Genomic DNA, 26,457 nt, shown 5'->3' on the forward strand with positions numbered 1-26,457 from the left:
ACCCTCTCGCTGTGGCGTCGCTCAGTGAATATCTTGGCGCCGCTGTTTGTGTGTATCGGCACGGAGGCGCCGATAATAAAGGCGGGTATAAACCCGGGGAAATCTGCGTCTCCGCGCTGTTTATTCACTCTTGTGACGACCCCCATGTGTCGGTGAGCTCCCGTCCGCGGCGTCTTTCGCTCCAATGGCTTGAAAGCTCGGGGATCGGTCTCGCCGTGCCTTGTAGTTCAGAGAGGCCTGACAGCTCCAGCATGGCTCCGGGACTGTGGGCCGTGGCGGCGGCCGCGCTGCTGCTGCTGCTGGCGGGCCCGGTCGGCGCCTCGCAGGGCGACAAGGAGCCGGTGTACCGGGACTGCGTGAAGCAGTGCAGCCGAACCAACTGCACCGGAGCCCGGCTTAGGGGCTTCCAGTCCACCCAGCCTCCGTACATGGCGCTGACAGGTGAGAGGAGCATTTATTAATGTGTTTTTATTCATTTCTGTGCTGTAATGTAATCGATAATACAGCATGTTTAGCCTTTTTTTCTAAATGTAAAAAACTAAATTAGTAAATAGCATTTAAAACGTATTTTAGTTTACCTCAATTCATTTTAATAGTGGATTTTTTTATTTTAATTTAATTTTGTAAGTACGTTTTTAAAACATATTTAATATAATTTATAGTTTTGTAATGTGTATATGGTTTCTAATTTATATAACATATTAGTTTTTGTCTCCCTGTCACTATCTATGATTTTTGTATATTTGATTTTTAAACATCTTTATGTATTTCGTATATACATAGTACAGTACCTTTAAATCATTAGTTGTGCTTAGAAAATGTGTGTATATGTACGTAGTTATGTATATTTATGAAGCATAAACAATGGTGTTTTGTGTAATTAGCATTTCAGTGCTATATAAAATGGTTAAAAAAGGATTTGTTTACATAGTGAAATGTATGTCTACTAATGTCTAAGACGTTTTTTTAAACGTACACAAATTTTAAAAAGTTATTTATTTACTTTTTTAGTTTAACTAATTTACTTTTAATTACAAGTTACATTTATTTTGCTATTTATATAAATATTATATTTTTATTATATTATATTGTATATAATTATGTCTATATATCTATCCGTTTATATAAACTGTTTATAAACAAATTATTGGAATATTAAAAATGTTAATGTTTGTTAAATGTATATCCTAATAAGTACTCAGTGCCCTATGTATGTTTTTGGTTTATTTTTAATATATATTTTAATTATGTAACATATAGGCAGTATGTACTATCATTTATTTGTAAATAATAACTAAGTATGCATCTCTCTTTTTATATAGGTTTGTTATACATGTTAAACTTTAATTTGTTTAGATATAGACTGTCAAATCTACATGATAAATATTCATGAAACGTTTTACATATGTTTTATTTATATTAAATGTTTGTTAGTTATATATGATGAAGTTATGTGTGCATATGTTTGAACTGTAAAATTTGTACATGTAGTTTGTGATGTTCATGTGCAGAAGACAAAATTCTATAAAAACTTTATTGGTGTAACTGTAATGAGAAAAGTATTACCAAAGCATTACAAAAAAATCAAAATCAAAATAAGTGACAGTAGTGAATAAAAATATCAGTAATTAAAAGAAATAAAAAGACTCACAATTTACAAAAGAATATATATAGAAAACATGGATGTGTAGTTTTAGTATCAAATATCTATATTTTTATTGAAATATAGCAGTAAACTCAGTAAAACTCTCCCCCAACTTAGAATTACTAAAATAACTGCTTCATTACTCCATGTGGTGGCGCTAATCAAATGAATAGGGTAAACCTATGGCGAAGAATATTGGTTGTGAATTTGATACCCATAAATCTATAACTTCTGGTATTATTTAGGCTTATTTAGCAGCGTTTAATCTTCTTCAGTAACACAGAAGCTATGAAATATCCTAGAGAACTGTATTGTGATATATTATTGCATTGCAGAATCACAGTATCATGAGATTATCGTTCTCATGGGCAATGTAGTGATTCCCACCACTTGCCTGTAAATGCAATAATTACTGTGAATGCTGAGGTATAGTGAGATACTCTGAGGTATGGTGAGGAACAGTGAGGTATATTGAGGTAGTGTTAAGGTATAGCGATTTGATGTACGGTTGAGGCATAGTGAGGTAACGTGAAGCGGTATGGTGAGGGATAATGAGGTATTGTTGCAGTTTAGTGAGTTGAGGTATGTTTGGCAACTTCTGTGTGTTGTAGACACCGTCTTATGCTACCAAAAGTGACCAAAACATCAGCCAGAAAGGATGAGAAGAGAGAAAAGGTCTGTGGTCACCACCTGCAAAACCACTCCTCTATGGGGGTTGTCTTGCTAATTGCCTCTCATTTCAATCTGTTTAGTTCAATTGGCACAACAGCAGGTGAAATTGATTTACAATCAGTGTTGCTTCCTAACTGAACATGTTGAATTTACAGAAGTGTGGTTGACCTGGAGGTACATTGTGTTGTTTAAGTGTTTAAGTAGTATATATTAAGATTTGCTGAGGTATGGAAAGGTGATGTATGTTGAGATATGCTGAGGTACTGTGGTCCTCCTCCACTGTTCTCAGTGCTGGCCTGGCTCAGCTCCAGCTGGGTTAAATTATCAGCTGATGATGTAGTTAGTTGAGAGCAGGTGGACTACAGGCCCGGAGCTGGAAACACTGACCTAAGCAACACTGTTAGGTGAAGGGGCTTCACTGGGGGGCTGACAGGGGGGCTTTTCAGGTCACTCTGAAAGCCCTGTGGGTCCTGACACTTTGTTTTCAGGCTTTAAAAGGGCGTTTTAAACTTGTTCTGAATAATTAGTTTGTGTTAAGGTATACAGTACATTTGTGTCAGTCCAAACACAGTGTGCTTTATTAGGTATTGGGTATTGTTTGGCCTGTCGTGATAATTACATTTCTGACTCATCCGACGATAAATTAACCTGGCAATAGTTTTTGGCGCCCAAGATACTTCCTGCTATGTTTACTTATGTGTATTTTAGCAGCGTGTAGACATAGACAACACGCAGAGAGAGTACAGTTTAACTGCTGCTGTAGTGTAGTGGCAAAAATATTCTAACCTGTGACTCCAAAAACTGGGGTCCTTTCTGAACACTTGGTTTCCAAGGAGATCCTACACTTTTGATTTAGCTGGTAGGTCGATCTTTTTTTTATTAACAGAGGATAATCCTTTATTAATCTCGCAGTGTTGGTATGTGTATAAAGTATAAAAAATTACAATAGAATCGTTTTTCGCTATAATTCCTGGGGCAATATCACTCAAATTAATACAGATATTGTAACAAGCCTAGGTATTATTGTACTAGATTATAATGGAAAGGGAAGTAAAGTGATAAGTGGATGAGTCACATTACAAAATTAACTAATCACGTAACCCCACACGCAGCACCTGGAGCAGATAGCTTTTACACCTGCAGCACAACTGCACCATATGGAGCGAAACCCAAACCACTAATTTCAGGAGAATCTGTAATCAATACCCTGGACTGCTCCCAGCTCCAAAACTGCTTTCGCACCAAATTTACTGAACCTGCAGAGCAAGCGCTACCAGGTCTGGGTAAAAAAGGGCCAGTGTAAAAACATCCTAAAGGGAGCTTGAACCTTGGTGTTAAAACCTGCTCGCATACAGGCAGACAGGTGAGCTGAGGGTGGACTTCACATTCTTAAATTAGTTTCACTTGCAGAGTTTCAGGTTTTTCCTGACTGGCATGTCCTTCAGCTTGTGTCCAGGGTCCTAAATGCTCAGGGCCTTGTCTAGGAGATAGCAAATTCTTACTGGCTTAAACCTTTGACTGAGTGGACAGTAAAAAAAAAAAATCTTTGTTCTGTACAGATTTAACACATTTACAACAGTAATGAACATTGTTAAATGGTTAATTAATGTCTCATCTAATTATTACTTGACATCAGTTTAGACATTTAAACAATTTTGAACATTATTAAACATTACTGCATTTTAAAGATTCAGACTGTTGTAAATAGACTAAATGTAATTTAAAGTGTAATGTTTAGTAATTTCTAACTAGTTAAGACATCTTACCAGCATTTAACATAGTGTTTCATTTAAAAGAGCGACTTAATTGAACTATATAACAATAATTACAGAATATAAGCCATATTTAAAATGAATTTATGCATTTCCTGCTTCCAAATAAATAAAACAGTTATTAATTGCACTATATAAAAGTTAGAGAACATAAACACTCTTGAATCAATGCATGCTTCATGATCTATAAATCTTTTAAAAAAGATTTTAAATGTTTTTCCTTTCCTTTTAAATTTTATGGATTGTAAGACCACACACGTCTTGCAACAGGGTAAGTTCAGATTACTGTTATTATGTGCTTTATGTTCTAATCCAGACTTAGTGATTATAGATCAGTAGTGAATTTTGTTTTTTAGGGGTGATATTAGTGTTGATTTAACTACACGTTGTAGGTTGAGGTTTTGGCCATTTTTAACAGGCTATTTATTATGCAGGCTGGACGTGTCGCGATGACTGTCGATATCAGTGCATGTGGACCACAGTGGGGTTATACCAGGCTGAAGGCTACAGGGTACCACAGTTCCATGGAAAGGTTAGTGTCCAAGGGTTGAAAAGTTCTGTATCAGGGAATTATTTTCATTCTTTATTTAACTATGGAAACAAACATACAGTTACATTTAGCTACATTCAGCTATTCATATTATTCACTGTACCACACAGTATAGATATATTACAATTCTCTACAATACTCCACGGCATCTGTATTACTGAGGAGGATAAAATACTCCTAATTAATGAATATTCAAAACTTACCATTATCAGTGTTTTACTACTTACTTAGGAATCAAACTCTTTTAGCTAGTTGGGTATCTTGTAAAAATAACTATAAAGATTGGTAACTGACATTCCACATTTTTACCCCAAGAGTCCCCAATAATAATGCCTTTAAAACATGCCAGTGGCATCATTTTAATGAGATGAACACATAATGTACTATAAATGCAAGAACTGGATTTATTATTGGGGAAACTAAGACAGTTAGCGTAAGCGAAGTTAAAATAGCTGGTTAGCATTAGCTAAACTAAGGCAAAGTGGGTGTTAGCAAAGCTAAAGTAACCAGTAGCATTAGCTAAGCTGTGCTAAAGTAGCCTGTTAGCGTTAGCTAAGCTAATGTAGGCGGTTAGCTGAGCTGGGCTGAAGTAGCTGGTTAGTTAAGCTGAGCTAAAGGAGCTGGTTAGCTACATTAAAGTAGCCTGTTAGCGTTAGCTAAGCTAATGTAGCCGGTTAGCTGAGCTGGGCTGAAGTAGCTAGTTAGTTGAGCTGAGCTAAAGGAGCTGATTAGTTGAGTTAAAGTAGCCAGTTAGCGTTAGCTAAGCTAATGTAGCCGGTTAGCTGAGCTGGGCTGAAGTAGCTGGTTAGTTAAGCTGAGCTAAAGGAGCTGGTTAGCTACATTAAAGTAGCCTGTTGGCATTAGCTAAGCTAATGTAGCCGGTTAGCTGAGCTGGGCTGAAGTAGCTAGTTAGTTGAGCTGAGCTAAAGGAGCTGATTAGTTGAGTTAAAGTAGCCAGTTAGCGTTAGCTAAGCTAATGTAGCCGGTTAGCTGAGCTGGGCTGAAGTAGCTGGTTAGTTAAGCTGAGCTAAAGGAGCTGGTTAGCTACATTAAAGTAGCCTGTTAGCGTTAGCTAAGCTAATGTAGCCGGTTAGCTGAGCTGGGCTGAAGTAGCTAGTTAGTTGAGCTGAGCTAAAGGAGCTGATTAGTTGAGTTAAAGTAGCCAGTTAGCGTTAGCTAAGCTAATGTAGCCGGTTAGCTGAGCTGGGCTGAAGTAGCTGGTTAGTTAAGCTGAGCTAAAGGAGCTGGTTAGCTACATTAAAGTAGCCTGTTGGCATTAGCTAAGCTAATGTAGCCGGTTAGCTGAGCTGGGCTGAAGTAGCTAGTTAGTTGAGCTGAGCTAAAGGAGCTGATTAGTTGAGTTAAAGTAGCCAGTTAGCGTTAGCTAAGCTAATGTAGCCGGTTAGCTGAGCTGGGCTGAAGTAGCTGGTTAGTTAAGCTGAGCTAAAGGAGCTGGTTAGCTACATTAAAGTAGCCTGTTAGCGTTAGCTAAGCTAATGTAGCCAGTTAGCTGAGCTGGGCTGAAGTAGCTAGTTAGTTGAGCTGAGCTAAAGGAGCTGATTAGTTGAGTTAAAGTACCGGTTAGCGCTAGCTAGCAAAGAGACTACTAGACATTAAAACTTTAACACAGAAGCTACACTGCTCATTACTGAAGCCAGTCAGGTATGTTCACGTACCCGCCCTGTCTGAGATCCAGTCGAGGCTGAAGTGAAGCCGGTCTCTCCAGGTGGGTGAGTTAATTTGTTAAATTGTGTGTTTCTCAGCTCCTCTGCTGTGTGTCAGTAGGATGGAGGAATAAACACTAGGGGAGCTCTAACGACTCCACAGCATCACAACACACATGCAGCCTGAGGTATTCATTAAATAAGAGATCGGGCCCAAAAAATCCAGCCCAGCATTAAAACTAGGCTTTTCAAAAATATTCTCAGGCTGTTTAATATCTGTTCAGAATGATGTTAACATTGCAACACTGCAGAATCATAGACCTATTATTAAAGCCGCAGTCCGTATTATTTTGTTTCTAAACTGAAAGCAGAAGCATTTCTGAGTGGAGAAGGGATAAAATATTAGTCTAATAGTATCACTGTGCTGGAACATCCATCTCTGCTAAGCCTAATATATTCATTCTAAAAAACGGGGTGTCTGGTCGCTTTTTGCTGGAGCTCTTCCGGCCACGTCACACGTACAGCCTCTGAAATCAGTGAAGTTTCTGACTGAACACGCTCTCTCTTTCTGACTGAACATCAGAGGTGGAAAAAGTACTGAAAATTTGTAATTAAAAAAAGTACCTTTACTTTGTTAAAATTCTACTCAAGTAAAAGTGAAAGTACCCATCTAAAAATCTACTCGAGTAAAAGTAAAAAAGTACTTAATTTAAAATGTACTTTGAGTAAAAGTTACATGGTTACTTTTATTTATTTGATGTAAAAAAGTAAAAACAAATCATAAATTAAGTTGTTTTTAATGAACTATTATTCCACATAATAATTTGGACCTAATTTTGGAACAGTATTTGTTCAGACCTAACCATAAAACATTTTCAAGAACAAGTGGCATAGGTTTCTATGATCCATTTTTTCTTTACTATTAAAAAGTTATGGTCATATAGGTGACTATAAACTGTATTTCTATAATTTTACAGTTCATTATTATTTTTTAACTTGCCATTGCTAGGCTTTAAGTGCTATTTACATGTTTTATTAACATTCAAGCAGATTGTTTATTGTTAAAAATACTTACCACCACATGCTTTTGCAGGTTTGATGTGGAAGTTTTGAAAGCTGACGGCTCTGTCCGGCGGAGCACATTTTGTATTGCATGAGGACGTTATTGCCTTATTGTTCAACACGCGTGCCACTTTCTTTCCTTTTTTTTTATGTTCAGACAATTGTTTTTTTCCCCCCAGCATTTTATTTTTTACACAGTAATTGGGAGTTTTCTAATGTAGCAAAGTAAATTACTAGTGTCAAAATTTAAAAATTAAGTAAAAAAATAAAATTACCTATTTTAAAAACTTTACAAAAAAATGACAAATTACTCATAAAATCTACCCAATTACAGTAACTTGATTAAATGTAATTCATTACTTTCCACCTCTGCTGAACATAACCTGGAATCGGAATCCTCTGCTCTGAAAGGAGACCGCATCACACCCTCCCAGTTTAAAATGATTCTTCCGCATGCTCTGTGCAATTACCAATTCTCACCAGAGAGGGCCCTAAACCCCTAAACTTAAGGACATCAGCTTTAAAGAAAAATGTTTATTAAGAAGAAATATCCAAAAGATTAAAACAGGAACACAGCAAACTTGTGCAACTTTTATTAAAAACACAGCTTGATTTGTTACTTTTATCTGTAGTTCATCAAATTTAGGGATCAGCTGTCCCATTTACAGAATTACAGCTTTTTCTCTCAGTTCCTTCTCTTCCTCTCCTCTCCTCTTCTCCATTCCTCCATCTCCTTCTGGGGTAGGAGAGGAGGAGTAGCTAAAGTTTCTGGATGCAGCTCTAATGGCAATACTTCTCAGCAATATTAGTTTAGCATCTCTTTTGTAATGTAATGAAGCACACATCGGTTCCCAAAAAACGATCAAAGCCAATAATCACTCATTCTCTTTTATTTTTTGGCAGTGTATTTCTTTGTGTAATCTCTTAATGTTTTTTTAATGTTCAAAGTGAGATACATAACCTCTGAGGTTGTACAAACAGTTGTGTTTTTGTTTATTTATTGTGTTTAGTGGCCGTTTGCACGGTTCCTGTGTTTTGAGGAGCCGGCGTCAGCGTTAGCGTCTCTGCTGAACGGCCTGGCCTGCCTGCTAATGCTGCTCCGCTACCGCAGCTCCGTCCCCCGCCAGAGCCCCATGTACCACACCATCACCGCCTTCTCACTGGTGAGACCGTCTGTCTGTCTGTCTGTCTGTCTGTGTTAGTATTTATTATGATGCTGAAACAATACCACGGCAAAATCCTAAAACATTTTGTATGGAATAATAGAATATCGTACATGGAACATAAAATTATCTGTTTTTATTAATTATAAAAGAAAAAACTATGAACACATGTTTATGGATTTTTTTTGATACCTAACTGTTTAAGAGGAGAGCCCCTCCGAACCCTAAATTTGTGAAAAAACTTGAAAAAAGTCTGTGATCTCACCAGCCCCGCCCTACGCACACTCTTGTTTGGAATCAAAGTTCAAGAAGAGAACTTGATTACTTACAAGCAGAGAAAAGTTCATTTAAATGCTGGGAGACATTTAAACGTTAAAATCCACTTATTATTAGTGAACCTGTGTGGCGTTTAGATGTTTTGAGAAATGTAAATGATGTTGCGTGTAGAGTCGTTTCATGCATTGATATCAGACTCTGAGCTGCAAGAAAACTCTGAGACACAAAGCTGAGGGTCTCAGACACAGGATTTTACTTCAGAATGCGGGTTTGTGACTGAAAACTGAGAAATAAAGCAGTAAAGAATCACAAACAGTTACTTTAAAATAAAGTAATTGTGATTGCCACAATGGATTAATCATGGATCCTCACCAGAGAGCGATAACTCAGTGTTTTGAAACTGTAGGATTTCTTTGTAGATCTCTCAAGACGTACATGTGGTTTATGCTGATGTGTTAAAAAAAACGAATGAGTTATTAAGCTGAGAATATGGCAAGGTGCAGCACCTGGTGCCGATTAGGTTAAAGTACCAGTAGTGAATAACTAATACTTTGGTGTTAAAAATGGTACAATGCCGTAACACTTTTTTTAGAATGGCTATACCGAAAAACAAACACACAAAGTTTGTGTGTTTGTGTTTTTTTTTTTTTTTTTTTTTTTTGTGTGTGTCTGTCTGTCTGTTTGTTTCCGTAAAGAACAAATGTATTTAAAGAAATGTGGGGATGCTAATTACTAAAGCAACTTGAATTTATTGTAATTTGCTTGTGTTGCTTGTGCTTGTGTTATTAGTTATTGCTGTTTTGGTATGTATGAAAAGAGACTGCATGTGTAATATTTAAGCCAGTTATTTAACAGTAATACTTTGTTAAATATTAGCAGTTATTACAATTGTGTTATCCCCAATGCTTTTTAATGCTTTTAAAATATAAAGGCATTCTGAATATTACCTCCTCTCATTGTTTTTAAAATTAATTCAAGATTTAAATTTCCTTGAAACATTTTTCTGGATTTTTTTCATTTATTCTCTGAGGTTTATAAAATGCATTTGATTTAATATCTTACAGAACATATAAAGGTTTTTGTCTGTTTTTCTGCTGTAGGTGTCCCTGAATGCCTGGTTTTGGTCTACAGTATTTCACACCAGAGACACGTATCTAACTGAGGTAGTGAATGCTTTACCAGTGACTGCAGTCATAAGCTTTAAATGTGTTTTTCAATTATTTGTGTGGTTTAACCCCTAAACAGGCCTTGGCCTGTATACAGGCTACAAGTGTAGGGGATACAAAACCTTTTTTCTCTGCAGTAAAATAAGTTATTTACATTCTGAAAACTCTGGAGACTTCCACAGACTTGAAAAATCTGTTCTCTCTCTCTCTCTCTACTTAATCATTTCAGATCTGTAACAGAAGTCAACACAAATTCTGCATGTTTAAAAATAGACATAAAAACTGGTTTGATTTGAATTCAGAAAATATTCAGGGAAGTTCAAGAATGCACTAATTTTATGATTTTTTGACAGATTTACTAGAGTTTCAGTGATGTTTCTTTTCATATATAAAATCTTTATATGTAAAGGTTGAATAGAAATTCTAAAGATATAGATATGTAATATCAAGCAAAAAAGAGGCCTGCCTGTGGCAAATTGTAATTATAACGTGATGTGTTTTATTTGAACAGAACAAGTCATAAGCTAAATCTTACTGATCTTCTCTGCTGCTGTTGTCTTGCAGAAGATGGACTATTTCTGTGCATCAGCGGTCATCCTCTACTCTATCTACCTATGCTGTGTCAGGTAAGGAATAGGACACTTTTTATTTATTAATTTTTTTTTAAACATTTCTGATTACCTATAGTAAAAGGTGACTGTGCCTTTAAGACTAAAATATGCAAATGACTTCTGTTCTGATTAGAATGGCCTGCTGTGCTGTAGAATTGCTATTGCTACAGACCAGCTGTACACTGTTAACCTATGAATTGTTTGCTACAAATCCTCACCCCCCCCACACAAAACACACTACCACCACCACCATGTTTTACGTTCAGTATGATGTTCATACCGCTGTAATTTCAGAAAAAGAAAAAGTTTGGGCACCTCTAATAATTTTCATAATTTTCCTTTATAAATCATTGGTTGTTCTGATCAGCAATTTCAGTTAAATATATCATACAGCAGAAGAACACAGTATTATTAGAGAAGTGAAATGAAGTTTGTAGGATTTACAGAAAGTTTGCAATAATTCTTTATACTAAAATTAGGCAGGTGCATAAATTTGAGCACCCTCGTCATTTTATTGATTTGAATACAATTAGCACTAATTATTGAAACACAAAGTTTGTTTAATCATTGCTCATTGACCCTTGACCTACATACACAGCTGAATCCAATTATGAGACATGGTTAAGGTGTACAGTTGCAAGTTTTTCTCCTCTTTGCATCTTCTCTGAAGTGCGGCAACATGGGAGCCTCAAAACACAACTCTCAAATAACCTGAAAACAAAGACTGTTCAACATCATGGTTTAGGGAAAGGATACAAAAAGCTCACATCTCAGAGGTTTCAGTGCTCAGTTTCCACTGTGAGGAACAGAGTGAGAAAATGAAATAACCACAAGCACAGTTCTAGTTAAAACCCGAAGTGGCAGAACAAGAAAAAAATTCAAATAAGCAGAGGACAAAGATGATGAGATGATACCATTATGACCAGTCTCTTTCCTACTATTGAATCATTAACACTGACCTTAACTGAAGCAATTGAGACCTGCAGTTATTTAATGTTGTTCTGCTTCGTTTGTGACCTCCTGGATTAGTTGTCTATGCCCTTTTGGAGTAATTTTGGTCAGCTGGCCTCTCCTAAGAAGGTTCCCGGGAGTCCGAAAGCTTTAGAAATTACCTTTTTAAACTTTTTTTAAACTGACAGATGTCAGTGACCTTTTTTTTTCTTATCTGTTTTTGATTTTTTTCAGATTGCAGCATAGTGTGTGTTTTTTTTTGTTGAGATGTTTTAGCTGCTTAATGTTGTCAGACAGGTTCTATGTAAATGATTTCTTAATTTTACAGGTCTGGCAGTAATCAGGCCTGGTCGTGGCTAGTAGTAAAATTGAACTCAGCTTTCCAAAAATTGCTGGCTAGATTTTTTTTTCTCATATTAAATGAAATCATTATTTAAAACGTGCTTTTTATATTTTTTCCAGGTTATATTTGTCTGATATTAAAGTTAGTGTTTATAAAATGTAAGCATGACAAAAATGCAAAAAAATAAAAGATATCTATAAGGGGCAAATTATTATTTTTTTTACTAGATTAGTATTTTAGTCTCATTCTGATGGAACAGCCAGACCTCTTACTGTGGTAAATGTGTTTTTGGATGAGATGCTAATCTCAAATATGTTTTGAACCTTTCTTCAATTGCAGAACGCTGGGTTTGCGGCGGCCGGGGGTGTCCAGTATGGTGGGAGTTCTGCTCATCCTTGCCTTCACTTCCCACGTCTCCTATCTCACCTTCGTCAGCTTCGACTACGGATACAACATGGCTGCTAACGCCACTATAGGTTGAGTTCTCTGGCATCACATGACTGTTTTTTCTAATGCTTTGATCCCTCTCCCATGTCTATGAGGGAAGTGTCACTAGTAGTACAGAAGAGTTATTTTATCTTTATTCTGTTCTGAAGGGCATACTTGTGTTGTGTGTCCTGTTGGTAAACAATACCGACTGGTATCTTTGCTAAACCAGTGTCTGCTCCTCTAGCTGGTCTTAACAGCGTCCTTTTATATATAACTTTTTTTATTGAACTTTTTGCTTTAAATAAAGTATTTTTGGAAAAAGGAAAATGCTGAATGCTAGCATACAAACTTTATCCCATCTTTATCCCAAGACTGCACAAGACTGTTTGATTGATAATGTAGGATAAGCAGATACAGTGAAGAGGGCAGAGAGTGGGAGTATAAACTGATGTATTTTCCCGTGGCCCTTTTTCCTCCAGGCATGATAAACCTGCTGTGGTGGCTGGGCTGGTGCTGGCAGAATCGGAGGACGCTGCCCTACTGGTGGAAGTGTGGAGTGGTGGTGGTGCTGCTCCATGGCCTGGCCCTGCTGGAGCTCCTCGATTTCCCACCACTCTTCTGGGTGCTGGATGCGCACGCCGTCTGGCACCTGAGCACTGTACCCGTCCACTTCCTCTTCTACAGGTACCCCATGCTCTCAAACCATCCAAATTCGGGGTGGAAATCACAGGGCAGGGTATCTCAAGATACAATATCAAGATACATTATCTACATTAACACTTATATTACTATAATGTGATTTGCGTCTGTCACAATTATTTTTTTGTTTTTTGGACGATATATCGTCATAGAATCTTTATTTTATTTATTTTATTTTATCCCAATTTTCTCCCCAATTTAGCTAAGTCTATCCCACACACAAACATACAAATAAACACAAATGACGATATTACAATTATTTAAAATGATTGAGGTTATGTCCATTTATTGTTTGATATGTTGATGATGTAATTATCACGACAGACCTACTGTGATTTTGAGATACTTGATATACAGTGGGTACAGATCCCTTAAAATTGTTCAGCCTTTGTTTCATTGCAGCTATTCGCGAAAATCAAGTTCATTTTACTTCTCAATAATGTACACTCGTTACCCCATCTTGAAAGAAAAAAAAACTGAAATGTAGAAATGTTTGAATATTTATTAAAAAAGAAAAACTGATATCACATGGTCATAAGAATTCAGACTCTTTGCTCAGTATTGAGTAGAAGAATCATTTTGAGCTAGTAGAGCCATGCGTCTTTTAGGGAAAGATTTGGGGATCTTCTCTCATTTTGCCTTGCAGATTCTCTCCAGCTCTGTCAGGTTGGGTGGTGAATGTTTGTGGACAGACATTTCAGATCTCTCCACAGATGCTCAGTTGGGTTTAGGTCAGGGCTCTGACTGGGCCAGTCAAGAATGGTCAGAGTTGATCTGAAGCCACTCTTGTTATTTTAGCTGTATCCTTTGGATCCTTGCCTTCCAGGACATCTCTGTACTTGGCCGCATTCATCTTACTTGCAACCAGTCATCCTGTCCCTGCAGCTGAAAAACACCACCATAGCATGATGCTACCACCAGCATGTTTCACAGTTGGGATTGTATTGGGCAGGTGATGAGCAGTGCCTGGTTTTCTCCACACATAGTGCTTAAAATTAACAACATAATGTTCAATCTTCATCTCATCAGACCAGAGAATCTTATTTCTCATAGTCTGGATTTTTTTTTTTTGGGGGGGGGAATCTATGCAGGCTTTCATATGTCTTACACTGAGGAGAGGCTTCCATCAGGCCACTCTGCCTTAAAACCCAACTTTGTGGAACTTCCTTCTCCCTACTCCACAGTGATCTTTTGATTCCTCTTTACCTCTCTCACCAAGGCTCTTCTCCCACAATTGCTCAGTGTGGCTGGACGGCCAGGTCTAGGAGGAGTTCTGGTCGTGCAAGACTTTTTCCATTTAAGGATTATGGAGGCCACTGTGAACTCAGGAACCTTGAGTGCTGCAGAAATTCTTTTGTAACATTGGTCAGATCTGTGCCTTGCCACAATTCTGTCCCTGAGCTCCTTGGACAGTTCCTTCCTTCCACCTCATGGTCTTATACTGTATAGACAGGTGTGTGCCTTTCCTAATCAAGTCCAATCAGTTTAATTAAACACAGCTGGACTCAGATGAAGGAGTAGAACCATCTTAAGGAGGATCAGAAGAAGTGGACAGCAGTATGAGTGTCACATCAAAGTGTCTGAATACTTATGAACTTGTGATATTTCAGCTTTTCTTTTTTTAATCATTTGCAAAAATCTCTACATTTTTTTTATTTGTCAAGATGGGGTGCTGAGTGTTCATCTGTGTTACTGAAAAGGATAAAATAGTCCTAAATTATCAAATACCAGGAATTATGGATATATTTGTTTTCGTTTTTTTTTTGTTCAAAGTTTTTTTTATTGTTTTATATTGCATCAGAAAAGAAAATACATCATATACCCCACCCCCACCCTCACAACACATTTACATAAATCCAGATATACTTATAAGAATACACATACATATGTATATAAATATACTGTATATATACATTCAAATATACACATACATAAGCATATGAGTAATTATACAAATAAATTATAGAATTATTAATAACAAATTACAGAAAATATTAAATTGAGACAGTGTCAGGGTCCAAATCCTCAACAAAGGCCAGAAAAGGTTGCCAAAGATTATAAAACTTCCTAGTGGATCCTCTCATAGTATATCTAATCTTTTCCAATTTAAGATGCTACATGATTTCTCTGATCCAATGACTGTAAGATGGTGCATTAGCATCTTTCAATTTAAAGAGAATTAATCTTCTAGCAAGAAGAGAACAGAAAGCAAACACATTTATATCCTGTCTACTGAGAGAGCCGTCTGACGGTGCTACAACAAACTATGCTATGAGTGGTGATGGCTCTACGATTTCCCCGGATGGAATTCCAAAAGTTATATAGTTTAGAGCATGTCCAAAACATATGCAAGAGGGAAGCGGGAGCCAACTCACATCTATCACATGTAGGGTCTAAATCAGCATTGACCTTTGAAAGTCTAACTTTGGACCAGTGTAAACGATGTACGATCTTAAACTGAATAACAGCATGTTTTGCACATATAGAAGATAAGAAAATTCCTTTTAATATTTTTTGCCAAGTTTTATCCGGTATTGTTTCACCCAGATCAGTTTCCCATTTATTTTTAAGAGTTTCCAGTGAAGTAGAATCATGTGAATTAAGTAGTTCATAAATTACACTAATAGTTTGCTTACTAACAAATTTATATTTAAAGATTGACTCTAACAGAGAGGTTGATGGAGATAATGGAAAGCAATCCAGATTTGAAGATACAAAATTGCGAAGCTGTAAATATCTATAAAAATGTGATCTAGGAATATTATATTTCTGTGTTAGCTGTTCAAATGAGGCAAAATTACCATCTATGTAAAGATCAGACAATGAGAGAACACCCTTTCTAGCCCAAATAGAAAAGGCATCATCCATTATTGATGGGCGAAACATATAGTTCTTTGCAATTGGTGCTGTCAGTGATGGCCCCCTTAGGGAGAAGGACCTCCTGAACTGGTTCCAGATTTTGACTGAGCATATGACTACAGGGTTTGAGCTAAAGTTGGTAATAGGTTGTGTAAATGGTCATTTGGAGGTTGTCCACACAGGAGTGACATACCCATTCCTCATCCAGTAGAACAATGCCCTTATATTCGCTGCCCAGTAGTAGAAAAGAAAGTTCGGAAGTGCCAGACCACCATCATTTCGACCTCTCTGCAGTGTTTTTCTCTTTATTCGAGGTTTTTTATTATTCCAAATAAAGGTCAATATTAAATTATTTAGTTTAAGAAAAAATGATTTATTTAAGAAAACTGGAAGAGACTGAAATATATACAAGAATTTTGGTAAGACAGTCATTTTCACTGTATTAATTCGGCCAATCAGAGAAAGTGGCAGGGGGGCCCACCGCATAATGTCTTTTTTCAGTTGGGATAATAGTGGTTGAAAATTACTGGTATATAGATCATTATAATCATGTGTAATCCAGATTCCAAGGTATTTAACCTTTTTAGGGCAAATTTTAAATGGAAAAGAAGTCAATGACACCATACAGTGTCCAGTACCTACAGGCATTAGTTCACTTTTCAGAAAGTTGATTTTATAGCCAGAGATCTTTCTGAATTCTGTAAGTAACATCATTAACTTTGGTATGCTTGACTGGGGATCTGATATATATAACAACATATCACCAGCATAAAGCGAGACTTTTTGTTCTAACCCAGCTCGTACAATTCCCTTAATTTCTACACATTGCCTTATAGCTATAGCGAGTGGTTCCATTACAATTGCAAAAATTAGTGGGGATAGGGGGCACCCCTGTCTTGTACCGCGTCCAAGTTCAAAATAAGAGGACAAATTATTGTTAGTGCGAACGGCAGCCATTGGTGACTTATACAAAATTTTTATCCATGATATGAATTTAGGGCCCAATCCAAACCGTCCCAGTGCATCAAAAAGGTAACTCCACTCCACCCTGTCGAAGGCCTTCACGGCATCAAGAGATAGCACTACTTCAGATACACTGGGCAGAGAGGGGGTATAGAGTATATTAAGCAGGCGTCTAATATTAAAAAAAGAAAAACAATTTTTAATAAAACCAGTCTGATCCTGAGAGATAATTGTAGGAAGAACCCCCTCTAAACGACGAGCTAGGACTTTGGCTAGGATTTTAGCATCTGTATTTAATAAAGAAATGGGCCGATATGAACTACAATCAAGAGGATTTTTATCCTTTTTTAGAATCAGGGAAATAACTGCTTGACGCATGGTTAGTGGTAATGACTGACCTGAAAATGATTCTTCAAAGACTGATAGTAATAATGGAGAGAGTAGATCAGAGAATTTTTTGAAGAATTCCGTAGGATAGCCATCAGGCCCTGGAGATTTACCCGTCTGCATTGATTGGATTGCTGACTCTATTTCCACTGCTGAAATATCTTCCTCCAGCTCACCTGCTGCATCTAAATCTAAAGAAGGAATATGTAGGTTTTTGTAAAAATCCTCCAGCTCAGAGGGATTAGATCCTGAGGCGGATGAATACAATGACTGATAAAAACGTTTAAAACAGGAATTAATTGCAAGACTTTCATTATGAGTATGTCCTAGCTCGTTCTTGATTTCTGGTATGGTTTGATTAGCAGTTCTTTGCCGCAGCTGATGCGCAAGTAACCGGCCAGCGTTCTCCCCATGCTCATAAGTCCCATGGCGTGATTTGTGAATTAAATATTCAGCCTTTCGCATTGACAGGAGGTCAAATTCAGTTTGTAATGACATTCGTTTTTTACATTATCTGCAGATGGTGAAACACTATTTAGTTTATCTAACTCCAACATCTCCTCCGTCAGTACCTTGAGGCACGCATTTTCAAATTTTTTTAAATTGGCACTATATGAAATGACCTGGCCCCGTAGATATGCCTTCAACGCTTCCCACACGGTTAGAGAGGACATTCCAGGGGTCTGATTAGTTGCAAGAAAAAATCTAATCTCTGATGTGATGAAATTAATAAAAAAGTCATCTGATAGAAATAATGGGTTAAGTCTCCAGGGACGGTAATTGGCCTGTGTATCAGGAATACGCATTTTCATTTGTAAGGGGCCATGGTCAGAAATAACTATGGCTTCATAATCACATTTATTAATGAAGGGTAAAATTCTTTTATCCACAAAAAAGTAATCAATACGCGAATAGGTCCCATGGACCGGGGAGAAAAAAGAATAAGCTCTGGAAGTGGGATTGCGAAAGCGCCACACATCTGCTATCCCGAAAGACTCCAGAAACGACTGGATAGTGAGAGCTGAACTAGACGGGTTTTCCAGAACTACGGTCCAAGACAGGGGAGATAACACAATTCATATCACCCCCAAGAATAAGATGATGAGTTGACATGTTTGGTGAGCAGGAGAAAAAATCTGAAAAAAATTTAGGACTGTCCCAAGTTGGGGCATAAATGTTGGCCAAAATTACTGGGAATGTATATAGCTGCCCCACCACAATAATATATCGCCCTGCGAGATCTGCTTCTACACTTGAGACTGTAAATGGTACATTTTTACTAATCAATATGGCAACACCCCTAGCCCTTGATTGAAAACTAGAATGGAACATATGCCCTGCCCACGCATTTCCCAACCGGAAGTGATCTGTTGTACATAAGTGGTTCTCCTGTAAAAATGCAATGTCTGCATTGAGCCGTTTTAAATGGGTCAATACCTTTTTACGCTTAACTGGGTGATTTAATGACTTAACATTCCAACTTACTAGATTCACTAGACAGCCATCTGACCTACTAGGAATATTAATCTGAGCCATTTAAGTACTGGAAATTATAAATGTGAAATTGCATGGCAACCTCTGAGAAAAGAAAATTGTAAATACCAAAAATAGTAATGACAAAATGATGGACAAATAAATAACTATAGCAGTGATAAAATGTCTGGTATAACTCCCAACCCATCAACCACCCCCTCCCCCCACCCATCGCCCCCCAGTCACCTGTGGAACAGAGGTGAACGTAGAACCCCAGAAAAAAAAAAAACCTACACATTAAGTGTTATCTAGGAGCTTCAGAGAGCAAACCACTCGAGCCCCAACCGAGCATTCATAGAAACGAAGTTAGACGCCTTAAAACGCTAGAATTTGACAATATATTGTAACAAAGACAACAGAAAATTTGCACAAGAACAGTGCCGCCTAATTGGCCCGAGGCAGAAGAAAAAAAGAATAGTAATAAAAAAAATAATAATAATAAAAATAAAAATGTGTGCCTGAGAGTTATAGCCATACATAAATTACAAGTCCTTCTGCCAAGAGTGATATGCTACATGGTTGGCTAGATGGGTAAAACAAAATAAAAGTAATAGAGAGGCACAAGATATCAGACACCACACTGGGCTGAAAAACACACCTGAGCAAAAGAAATGTTCACGAGATGTGTGTGGCATTTTCTTTACGTGAAGGAACACACTGCAGTTAGCTACATTAGTAAATGTTCGGACCAAGGGCGGCTCGGAAGCCCACTAAAGTCAGTCTCTTACCCTTCAGATTCAGGTGAGGAGATTACACACTTCTTAACATAGCTCATCGCTTTATCCGCATCCGTGAATTCCTTTTCCTCTCCCTTGTGCGTGATGCGGAGTCGAGCTGGGAACAGAATGCCATACCGGACACCCTGGCAGCTGCGGAGAAGCTTTCTGACCTCCGAAAAAGCAACGCCCTGGCTTTGGCCACACTGGCAGTGTAGTCCGGGAAGATAGCAATTGGGTCACCGTTGAGCCGAAGTGGGGTGCGGGTGCGTGCACGTGTCAGCACCTCAACACAATCCTGATGGTAGTGCAGTTTAGCTATGATTGCGCGCGGCTTCCCATCCGATCTCTTCGGAGCCAAACTTCTGTGCGACCGATCCACAAGCACATCTCTGTCCAACTGCAGAACATCTCGCAGCAACTTCGAGACCGACTCTGTAGAACAGGAACCACTCGTCTCAGCCACCCAGATAATTCTGATGTTACACCGCCTCATCCTCCCCTCCATATCCACACACTTCTCTCGAAGCTCCGCCAGTTCCACTTTTAAATCAGCCACCGTTGACTGCAAAGTAGTCACCTCGTCCGACCATGTTGACAATCCGCCTTCTACATCTTTTAGCGTAGCTTTCACCTAGTCGACCTCAGAGTGAAGCGCCGCCATCTTGCCAACAATCTCAGCCTTCACCCCTTGAAGCTCAGCTTTAAGAGAATCAAAATCCTCTGCAAGTGCCTTTCTCATTTCTGATTTAATCACCGCAGAAATATCCGCTTTTAGCGAGAGTAGAATCTCAGATTTGAGAGCTACCGCGTCCATCACGGGGGAACCTGGCGGAGGCGATCCTCCCGAGGCGTCAGCGGAATCAGAGGTCGAGGCGGCGCTGGGCCTAGTGCTTGCTTGCCCGGTGTACTTGTATTTGTCGCCATAAGTCCACACAAACTCCACCGCCTTGCTTGGAGAGATATTTTCAGTGACTTCTCACGCAGTTCTGTCGTCTAAAGCGCCTAAAAATATTAAATAAAACAGATGCTCGGCAGGAGCTCAAGTGCAACACGTCCTACTCCATAGCGAGCCCAACAGCGCCCCCCATATTTGTTTTAGTTTAACAGAATTTAACAACCACAAGTTTACTCTATTTGATTAGTCCCACCATGTGAAGTAATGAAGCAGTAACTTGCAGGGCGAGTCTTTTTTTAGTAATAATACAGATATTTGATGGTATGTATCAATATAATACTCATTAGGAGTTAAGGATATTTTTAATTCTTAGATGCATTTGGATTTTCTCAACTCTGAATCGATTCACAAATGTCAAAAATCAATTTCAGACCTGCTAATATGTACACATTTGTAAGGTAACAAAATGTGGAATAGTTCAAGGGTTATGAATACTTTTGCAAGCCACTGCATTTTGCAGGGGCTATAGATAATAGTTATATGTAAATGATAGATGTTTGTTTATTGTCACATGAATAATATGGTCACAGCCATATATTTGGTTTTAAGAGGGGGAGGGGCTTGTTATATATTTAGTTACATGTCTTATAACACACAAGTTCACATCTTCATCGTTCTGTGTCATCAGTTTCCTTATAGACGACAGCCTCCACCTCCTCAACACAGAGAAGATCGGAGTCAAGCTGGAATAGGAGGAGCCGGTCTCAGAGCCCCGCCCCCTCCTCTCATCTCCTTCCAGTCTGGACAAGCGGGAGCCGGAGTGGGATGGGTCTCGATCTCCGTGGTCGCCTGCATGACTCCCGTGGCCGACTTTAGGAATTCCATTTGAGTTTGTTTGTTTGTTTGTTTGTTTACACTCCAGCTTTTTACTGAATTTCTGTGTTTTACTGTAGACAGTTGAGGGATTTTACTTTTCTTTTTTTTTTCCTTTCTATCTTTCTTTTTCTTTATTTCTCTCTCCCTCCCACATGGTGTCTGATAGGGACTTGATTGATGTCTGCGTCTGCTGAGCTTTGCCTTGAAGCTTTGAAGCTTCAGCGTGGAGATGCAGTTATGGAGTCTAGCTTGAGCATTTTTTGGTGTCCGTGGTGGACGTTGGAATTCAGGAGGGGTTTTACTGTAGTGAAAAGTCCCGTGTTGTGTCCTTGGGGTCTGAGGCCCCCCCTTACGTGGTTTGGATGTCCTCAGGGTGCAGTGCCAGCAGCTGCCAGCAGAGGGCAGACGAGTTCTTCTGCTTCGGGAAGCTTTGCATTGTGGGCCCACAGAATCTAGTTAGCAGATATTCAACTGGTTCAATTGGGAACAAGCCAACTTAAACTCTTTGATTATCTGTGGGGGACCCTTGATATCTTTTTAATATTAAAGTGTGGAGGCTAGAATTATGGTTTATTTATATTACACATGCTCTACCAGTGCCCTTCCATATAAGACACAAACCTGAGTGCTAATCATGAGCGGATGACTGGAGCCTGATTTGCGAGGAGAGCGAACAAGACTTTTTTTTTTCTTTGCTTGTGACCTTTTTGCCTTTAATTTGAGTTTTGCTTTGCCACTTTAATTTGGTGTTTATTCCATTGCTGCTTTTTGTGCCCTTGAGTTTTCACTCTATTCTTTACTGTTTTTTACACTGTTGTGCTATTCTTCTTTTTTTTTTTTTTAAATCAGCTGATCATGAAGTGCTTTTATTTTGTTTTATTTTACCTGGAATGCCTTTAGAGGAGAAGGTGAAAGAAGGATATGTTAATATATGTGGAATATATTGTGTGTGTGTGTGTGTGTGTGTGTGTGTGTGATTGAGTGAATGAATATATAAATCTATGCGTCAGTGCAATACGCTTTTAACTCCACTCTTTTTTGCTCTACACACTCACCACACAGCCGTACCCTCGCTGATCACCACAGTCAGTAGGGATTCTGATTGGTCTCTCCATCTCCCTCCGCCCACATGTGTACTCTTCTGTAGCAGCTGTTGGACAAGCTTTGTTGAATATTTGCTAAAATCACAATCAAAAGTATTAGAAACAGTAGGGATCATTTACATCTAACTGTATATTACTTGTTTTGAATAATAGATACATTTTTTCGTTTGTAAAATCACATTGAAGCTGCTTTAATACTAAATACTATATAATTAGTAATTTGTGTCACTTTGCAAAATGGGTGTAACCAAATCTGAACTGACAACTGGAAACTTTTATTTTTGTGTGATTTGCCTGCGGGCTAATTGCTAAACATACAGTACCTCTAAAACAATGCACCAGAGTTAATGAACATTAATGCATAAACTCAATTACCTAATACCTAATAATGTGACTTGTGTGTTTAGTAGCAGTGGACTGGTGAGAGGAGCTGCATCATGGGGAAGCTTTAATAGCAGGTTAAGCTGAAAAGCTCTCCTTATTACATGTAATTTTAACCAGCAAATCAGTAAAACCAGACTGAAACTAAACCGGAGTGACCCATCACATACGGCTCTAAAGTATTAAACTTAAGTGTGCCTTTAGTCTGTGCTGGAGGAACGTCCACACGTTAGCTGTGCTCCTGTTCGCTGTGCTGAATCTCAGTAAACCGGCGAGTGCATTATTAAACAGTGCAGGAGGAAATACAGTAACACTGCTATTCAGAGCTGGATGTGAAGAACAGTGACTGTTAATTGACTGCTAATTGCTTGCTAACATTCAGGTGAGATTGTGAAAAAGGTCTAACATATTCAGTAAAAAAACAATTACACGAGATCAAAGGGCTGGCGGTAATTTGCTATCAATATTTGTGATAAAATACTAAAATAAAGATGACTGTTTTTTCATAGAACAGTTAGCATCACCATTGAGCCGTTAGCCAGCTCCATGTAGACCAACCATCTTTAAGACAACATTGAGCTGCTAGCTGCATTCCAGTGTTCTGGGGTTATTAACTAAAGACTGGAGTCAACTATAGTCATAATCCACCTATCATATCAAGCCACAGAACCTACCAATCTAACCAGCACAGTGCCATCCATCTGTTATCAAATGCCACCATTAAAGAGCCACTAAACCCTAAACCATATTTTTCTATTAATAGCTGAATTGTGTTCCTTAGAAGTAATTTAAACAAACCAGCCCCCCCCCCCCCCCCAATTCCGCCTCTGTGCTATAGGCGTGGATAATGTTTCTATTTACAAATGTGAAACCATTTAAAATAAAAATTAACAGGCTTTATTGCTAAGAAGTATTGTTACAACAAAAAGAAATAATCTATCAAACACTAGGGCTGCAACGATTAGTCAATATAATCGACAATGTTGATTGTTTAAATTTGTCGACCACAATTTAAATTGTTGATTAATTGTTCATTTGTAACAGTACCGCCTTACACAAAATGCTGGGGACAGAAGCACAATTGGAGATGGATAAATGGCTCACTCACACAGTTTACACTCAACTCTGTCTGTCTCCAAAAGTGCCCAAACTCAACAGATTACATATTTACTCATTAAATATCAGTACTTTCTACAATTAAACAACATCTAGACCTTTAAATGCCTTTAAAATTTGATCTTCAGCTGTTTCTATCATTTTTAGAGATGGAGGACATGGCAGAAACAATTGTTGACTAATCGACTAATTGAAAAACTAATTATTAGATTAGTTGACTACTAAAATAATCATAAGTTGCAGCTCTACCAAACACAAATATCCGTACTTTTTTGTGCTACATATATATAACATTCTGTAAAGCTTGTCCAGCATCTAATAAGCTAGCTACAGTAGTCTGGTGCAGTGTTTGGAGGCGGAGCTTGAACTGGTCGGTTTCGTACGTTCAGACTCAGCAGAATGTCTTTTTTTCCGCTTATGCCTTATTGGGTCTGGTCGAGTGCAGCAGTGTGTCGAGTAGGACCTGTGTCTCATTTCTTTCTCTGACCACAAACAGCCACTTTCTGGTGCCATGTATCTTCTTTGCCTTTCCTCTGATCTCTCGGATAGATGTTCTCCTGCTGAGGAGTTAACGCCCGGTGTCAGCGCGCCACACATTCAACTGCCTGTCTTTGTTCCAGATCGCCACTTGTGCACTTTGTGTGTGTGTGTGTGTGAGCATGTTTGGAGGGTGGGTAAATATAGCCTCTGTGAGAGGCTAAAAAGAGTAGAAGAGGCGATAGATATTTAGAAGTGAGGGGAGGCTGGTGGGGGGCTCCCAGGGTATTCATAAACGTTACAGTGGAATCGCTATTGATGTTTAAGCACAGAGGGAATATTACAGGTTCTGAACCGCTTAAACTGCAGGTTTGGTGTTCAGTTTTCATTCAGACTTCTTATTCAGTAGGCCTGAATACTACAGGGCCTGTACAAGTGTTGATTTTATTCAATTCATTTAATGCAATCATGCTCAAAATAATTTGATTTGGCCCTAATAAAGATGAAAAACGGGTTTCTACAAAGTAATGTCAATTAAATAAAACTCTTATATGCATATATATATATATATATATATATATATATATATAGTGTAAAATATATGATATTGGTTCATACAGTAAATATTTATCCCCTTTATAGTGAGGGAGCTAATGCTCATATTCTCACATTCTGTAAAAAGGAGATCAGCTGAGTTCAGTGAATGTCTCTGAGGTGATTGTAATATAAAGATGCACCATGAAGATAAAATAACTCTCCACACATCTCAGAGAAACACTTATTAATGGTGTAAATCAGAGGATTGATACCAAAAAAAAGATTAATATTTATGCAATCATTTACTTAAAATTATATATTTGCATTGAATTGGCATTACTTTGTTGAAATCTGTTTTCATTTTTACATTGATATTTTCTTAGAAAAAAGGCTAAATAATATTAATTATGACAAGTTTCTATTTATAAAGGTAATAAAATGTATGAAATGTACAAGTTACTGCAAAAGCCATAGACCACCCTTTGTTTCTTCATCTCCAGTATAAACAAGTACCATTTTAATTTTTTTTCAAGACACAATTATTAAGATTTTTTGGCACTTCCAAACTTCAGTCATACAAATCAGAGCCTTTTCTACTTCTCACCCTTCAGGTCCTCCAAAACACATTCAGTGAAGTTGAGGTCTGGATTCTGGGGTGGTCATTTCATTGTCTATTGTTGAAATTTGCAGCATCTTCTAGGTTTGCTTTTTTTCAGGGAGTTTTCTTGATTAGCTCTGTTCAGATCTACAGCTTTAAGGATTCTCCTCGCAGTGAAAGGATGATCACGAACACCTGTGGATGTTTGCGAATCTGAAGCGATCTCAATACTCAAAACTTTAAGTACTGTTTATCCAATGGTGCAGCTTTGATGGTCTATCTGGTCTATCTTTTATTTACAACTGATTTTTACACTTATTTTTCTTTTTCCTTCTTTATGTAAGTGGATTTTTTTTACATTGAATCTCCTGTGGAAAAAAAGATGTGTAAAATGAGCAGGTACAGTATTTTAATGGCTGTTTTGATCAGACATTAATTCAGTGAAGGTTGGTCTCTGATTTTTGTAGATTATTTTTTGGGGAAGCTACTAAAAAATTTGCTATGAGGAATTGAATTCCAGTAATTACAGATTATTCCGTAATTGAGTGTTTCTGCAATTATGGGCAGTTTGATGTCCTGAAAGTGATTTTATTTGGATGGTTGTTCACATTTTTAGCATGACACACAAAATAAGAACACTGTACTGTTTTGAATGCTGTTCATGAGGCTGCGTGAAATCTTTACATAAGATTGAGATTAATGATTGACACAGACTTAAATGAAGACGTTGATATTCTTACACTGGAGTCACGAAGCCTTATGAACAGTGAAGTGTCACCAAAATAATTTACTTAGTGTCATGGCACATGTTCACCCATAAAATGGTTGCTAAATTAAGTTACTGTATTTTGGGTCAAAATACCAGTTTTATTCATGTCCTACAGCTGTACTTTCAGTCTACAGATGCATAAAAGAAGATCCTGAGCTTCAAATATGACACCTTTTCAATTGAAACTGCATTGTATAAATGTTAAATCAAAATATATTTAAATAAATATTGTTGTTGATCA

General features: G+C 37.9%; 1 protein-coding gene across 1 annotated transcript; it reads left to right on the forward strand.

Annotated features, from left to right (window-relative positions):
- On the forward strand, nt 1-26,457 carry pgap3 (post-GPI attachment to proteins phospholipase 3). The gene is made up of 8 exons (XM_049464738.1): nt 1-441; nt 4,524-4,621; nt 8,376-8,528; nt 9,905-9,967; nt 10,535-10,596; nt 12,215-12,351; nt 12,784-12,988; nt 21,048-26,457. The coding sequence occupies exons 1-8, from the start codon at nt 252-254 to the stop codon at nt 21,109-21,111; spliced, it is 972 nt and encodes a 323-aa protein (XP_049320695.1). The 5' UTR covers nt 1-251; the 3' UTR covers nt 21,112-26,457.

Source organism: Astyanax mexicanus, chromosome 15, assembly GCF_023375975.1.
Source record: "Astyanax mexicanus isolate ESR-SI-001 chromosome 15, AstMex3_surface, whole genome shotgun sequence".
Classification (NCBI taxonomy): domain Eukaryota; kingdom Metazoa; phylum Chordata; class Actinopteri; order Characiformes; family Acestrorhamphidae; genus Astyanax; species Astyanax mexicanus.

Bases quoted from the DNA above. Each gene is read 5' to 3' on its own strand.
- pgap3 (XM_049464738.1), top strand. From the start codon at position 252: ATGGCTCCGGGACTGTGGGCCGTGGCGGCGGCCGCGCTGCTGCTGCTG. The intron at 9,968-10,534 runs GTAGTGAATGCT...GTTGTCTTGCAG, and splicing joins GAGACACGTATCTAACTGAG to AAGATGGACTATTTCTGTGC. The intron at 10,597-12,214 runs GTAAGGAATAGG...CTTCAATTGCAG, and splicing joins ATCTACCTATGCTGTGTCAG to AACGCTGGGTTTGCGGCGGC.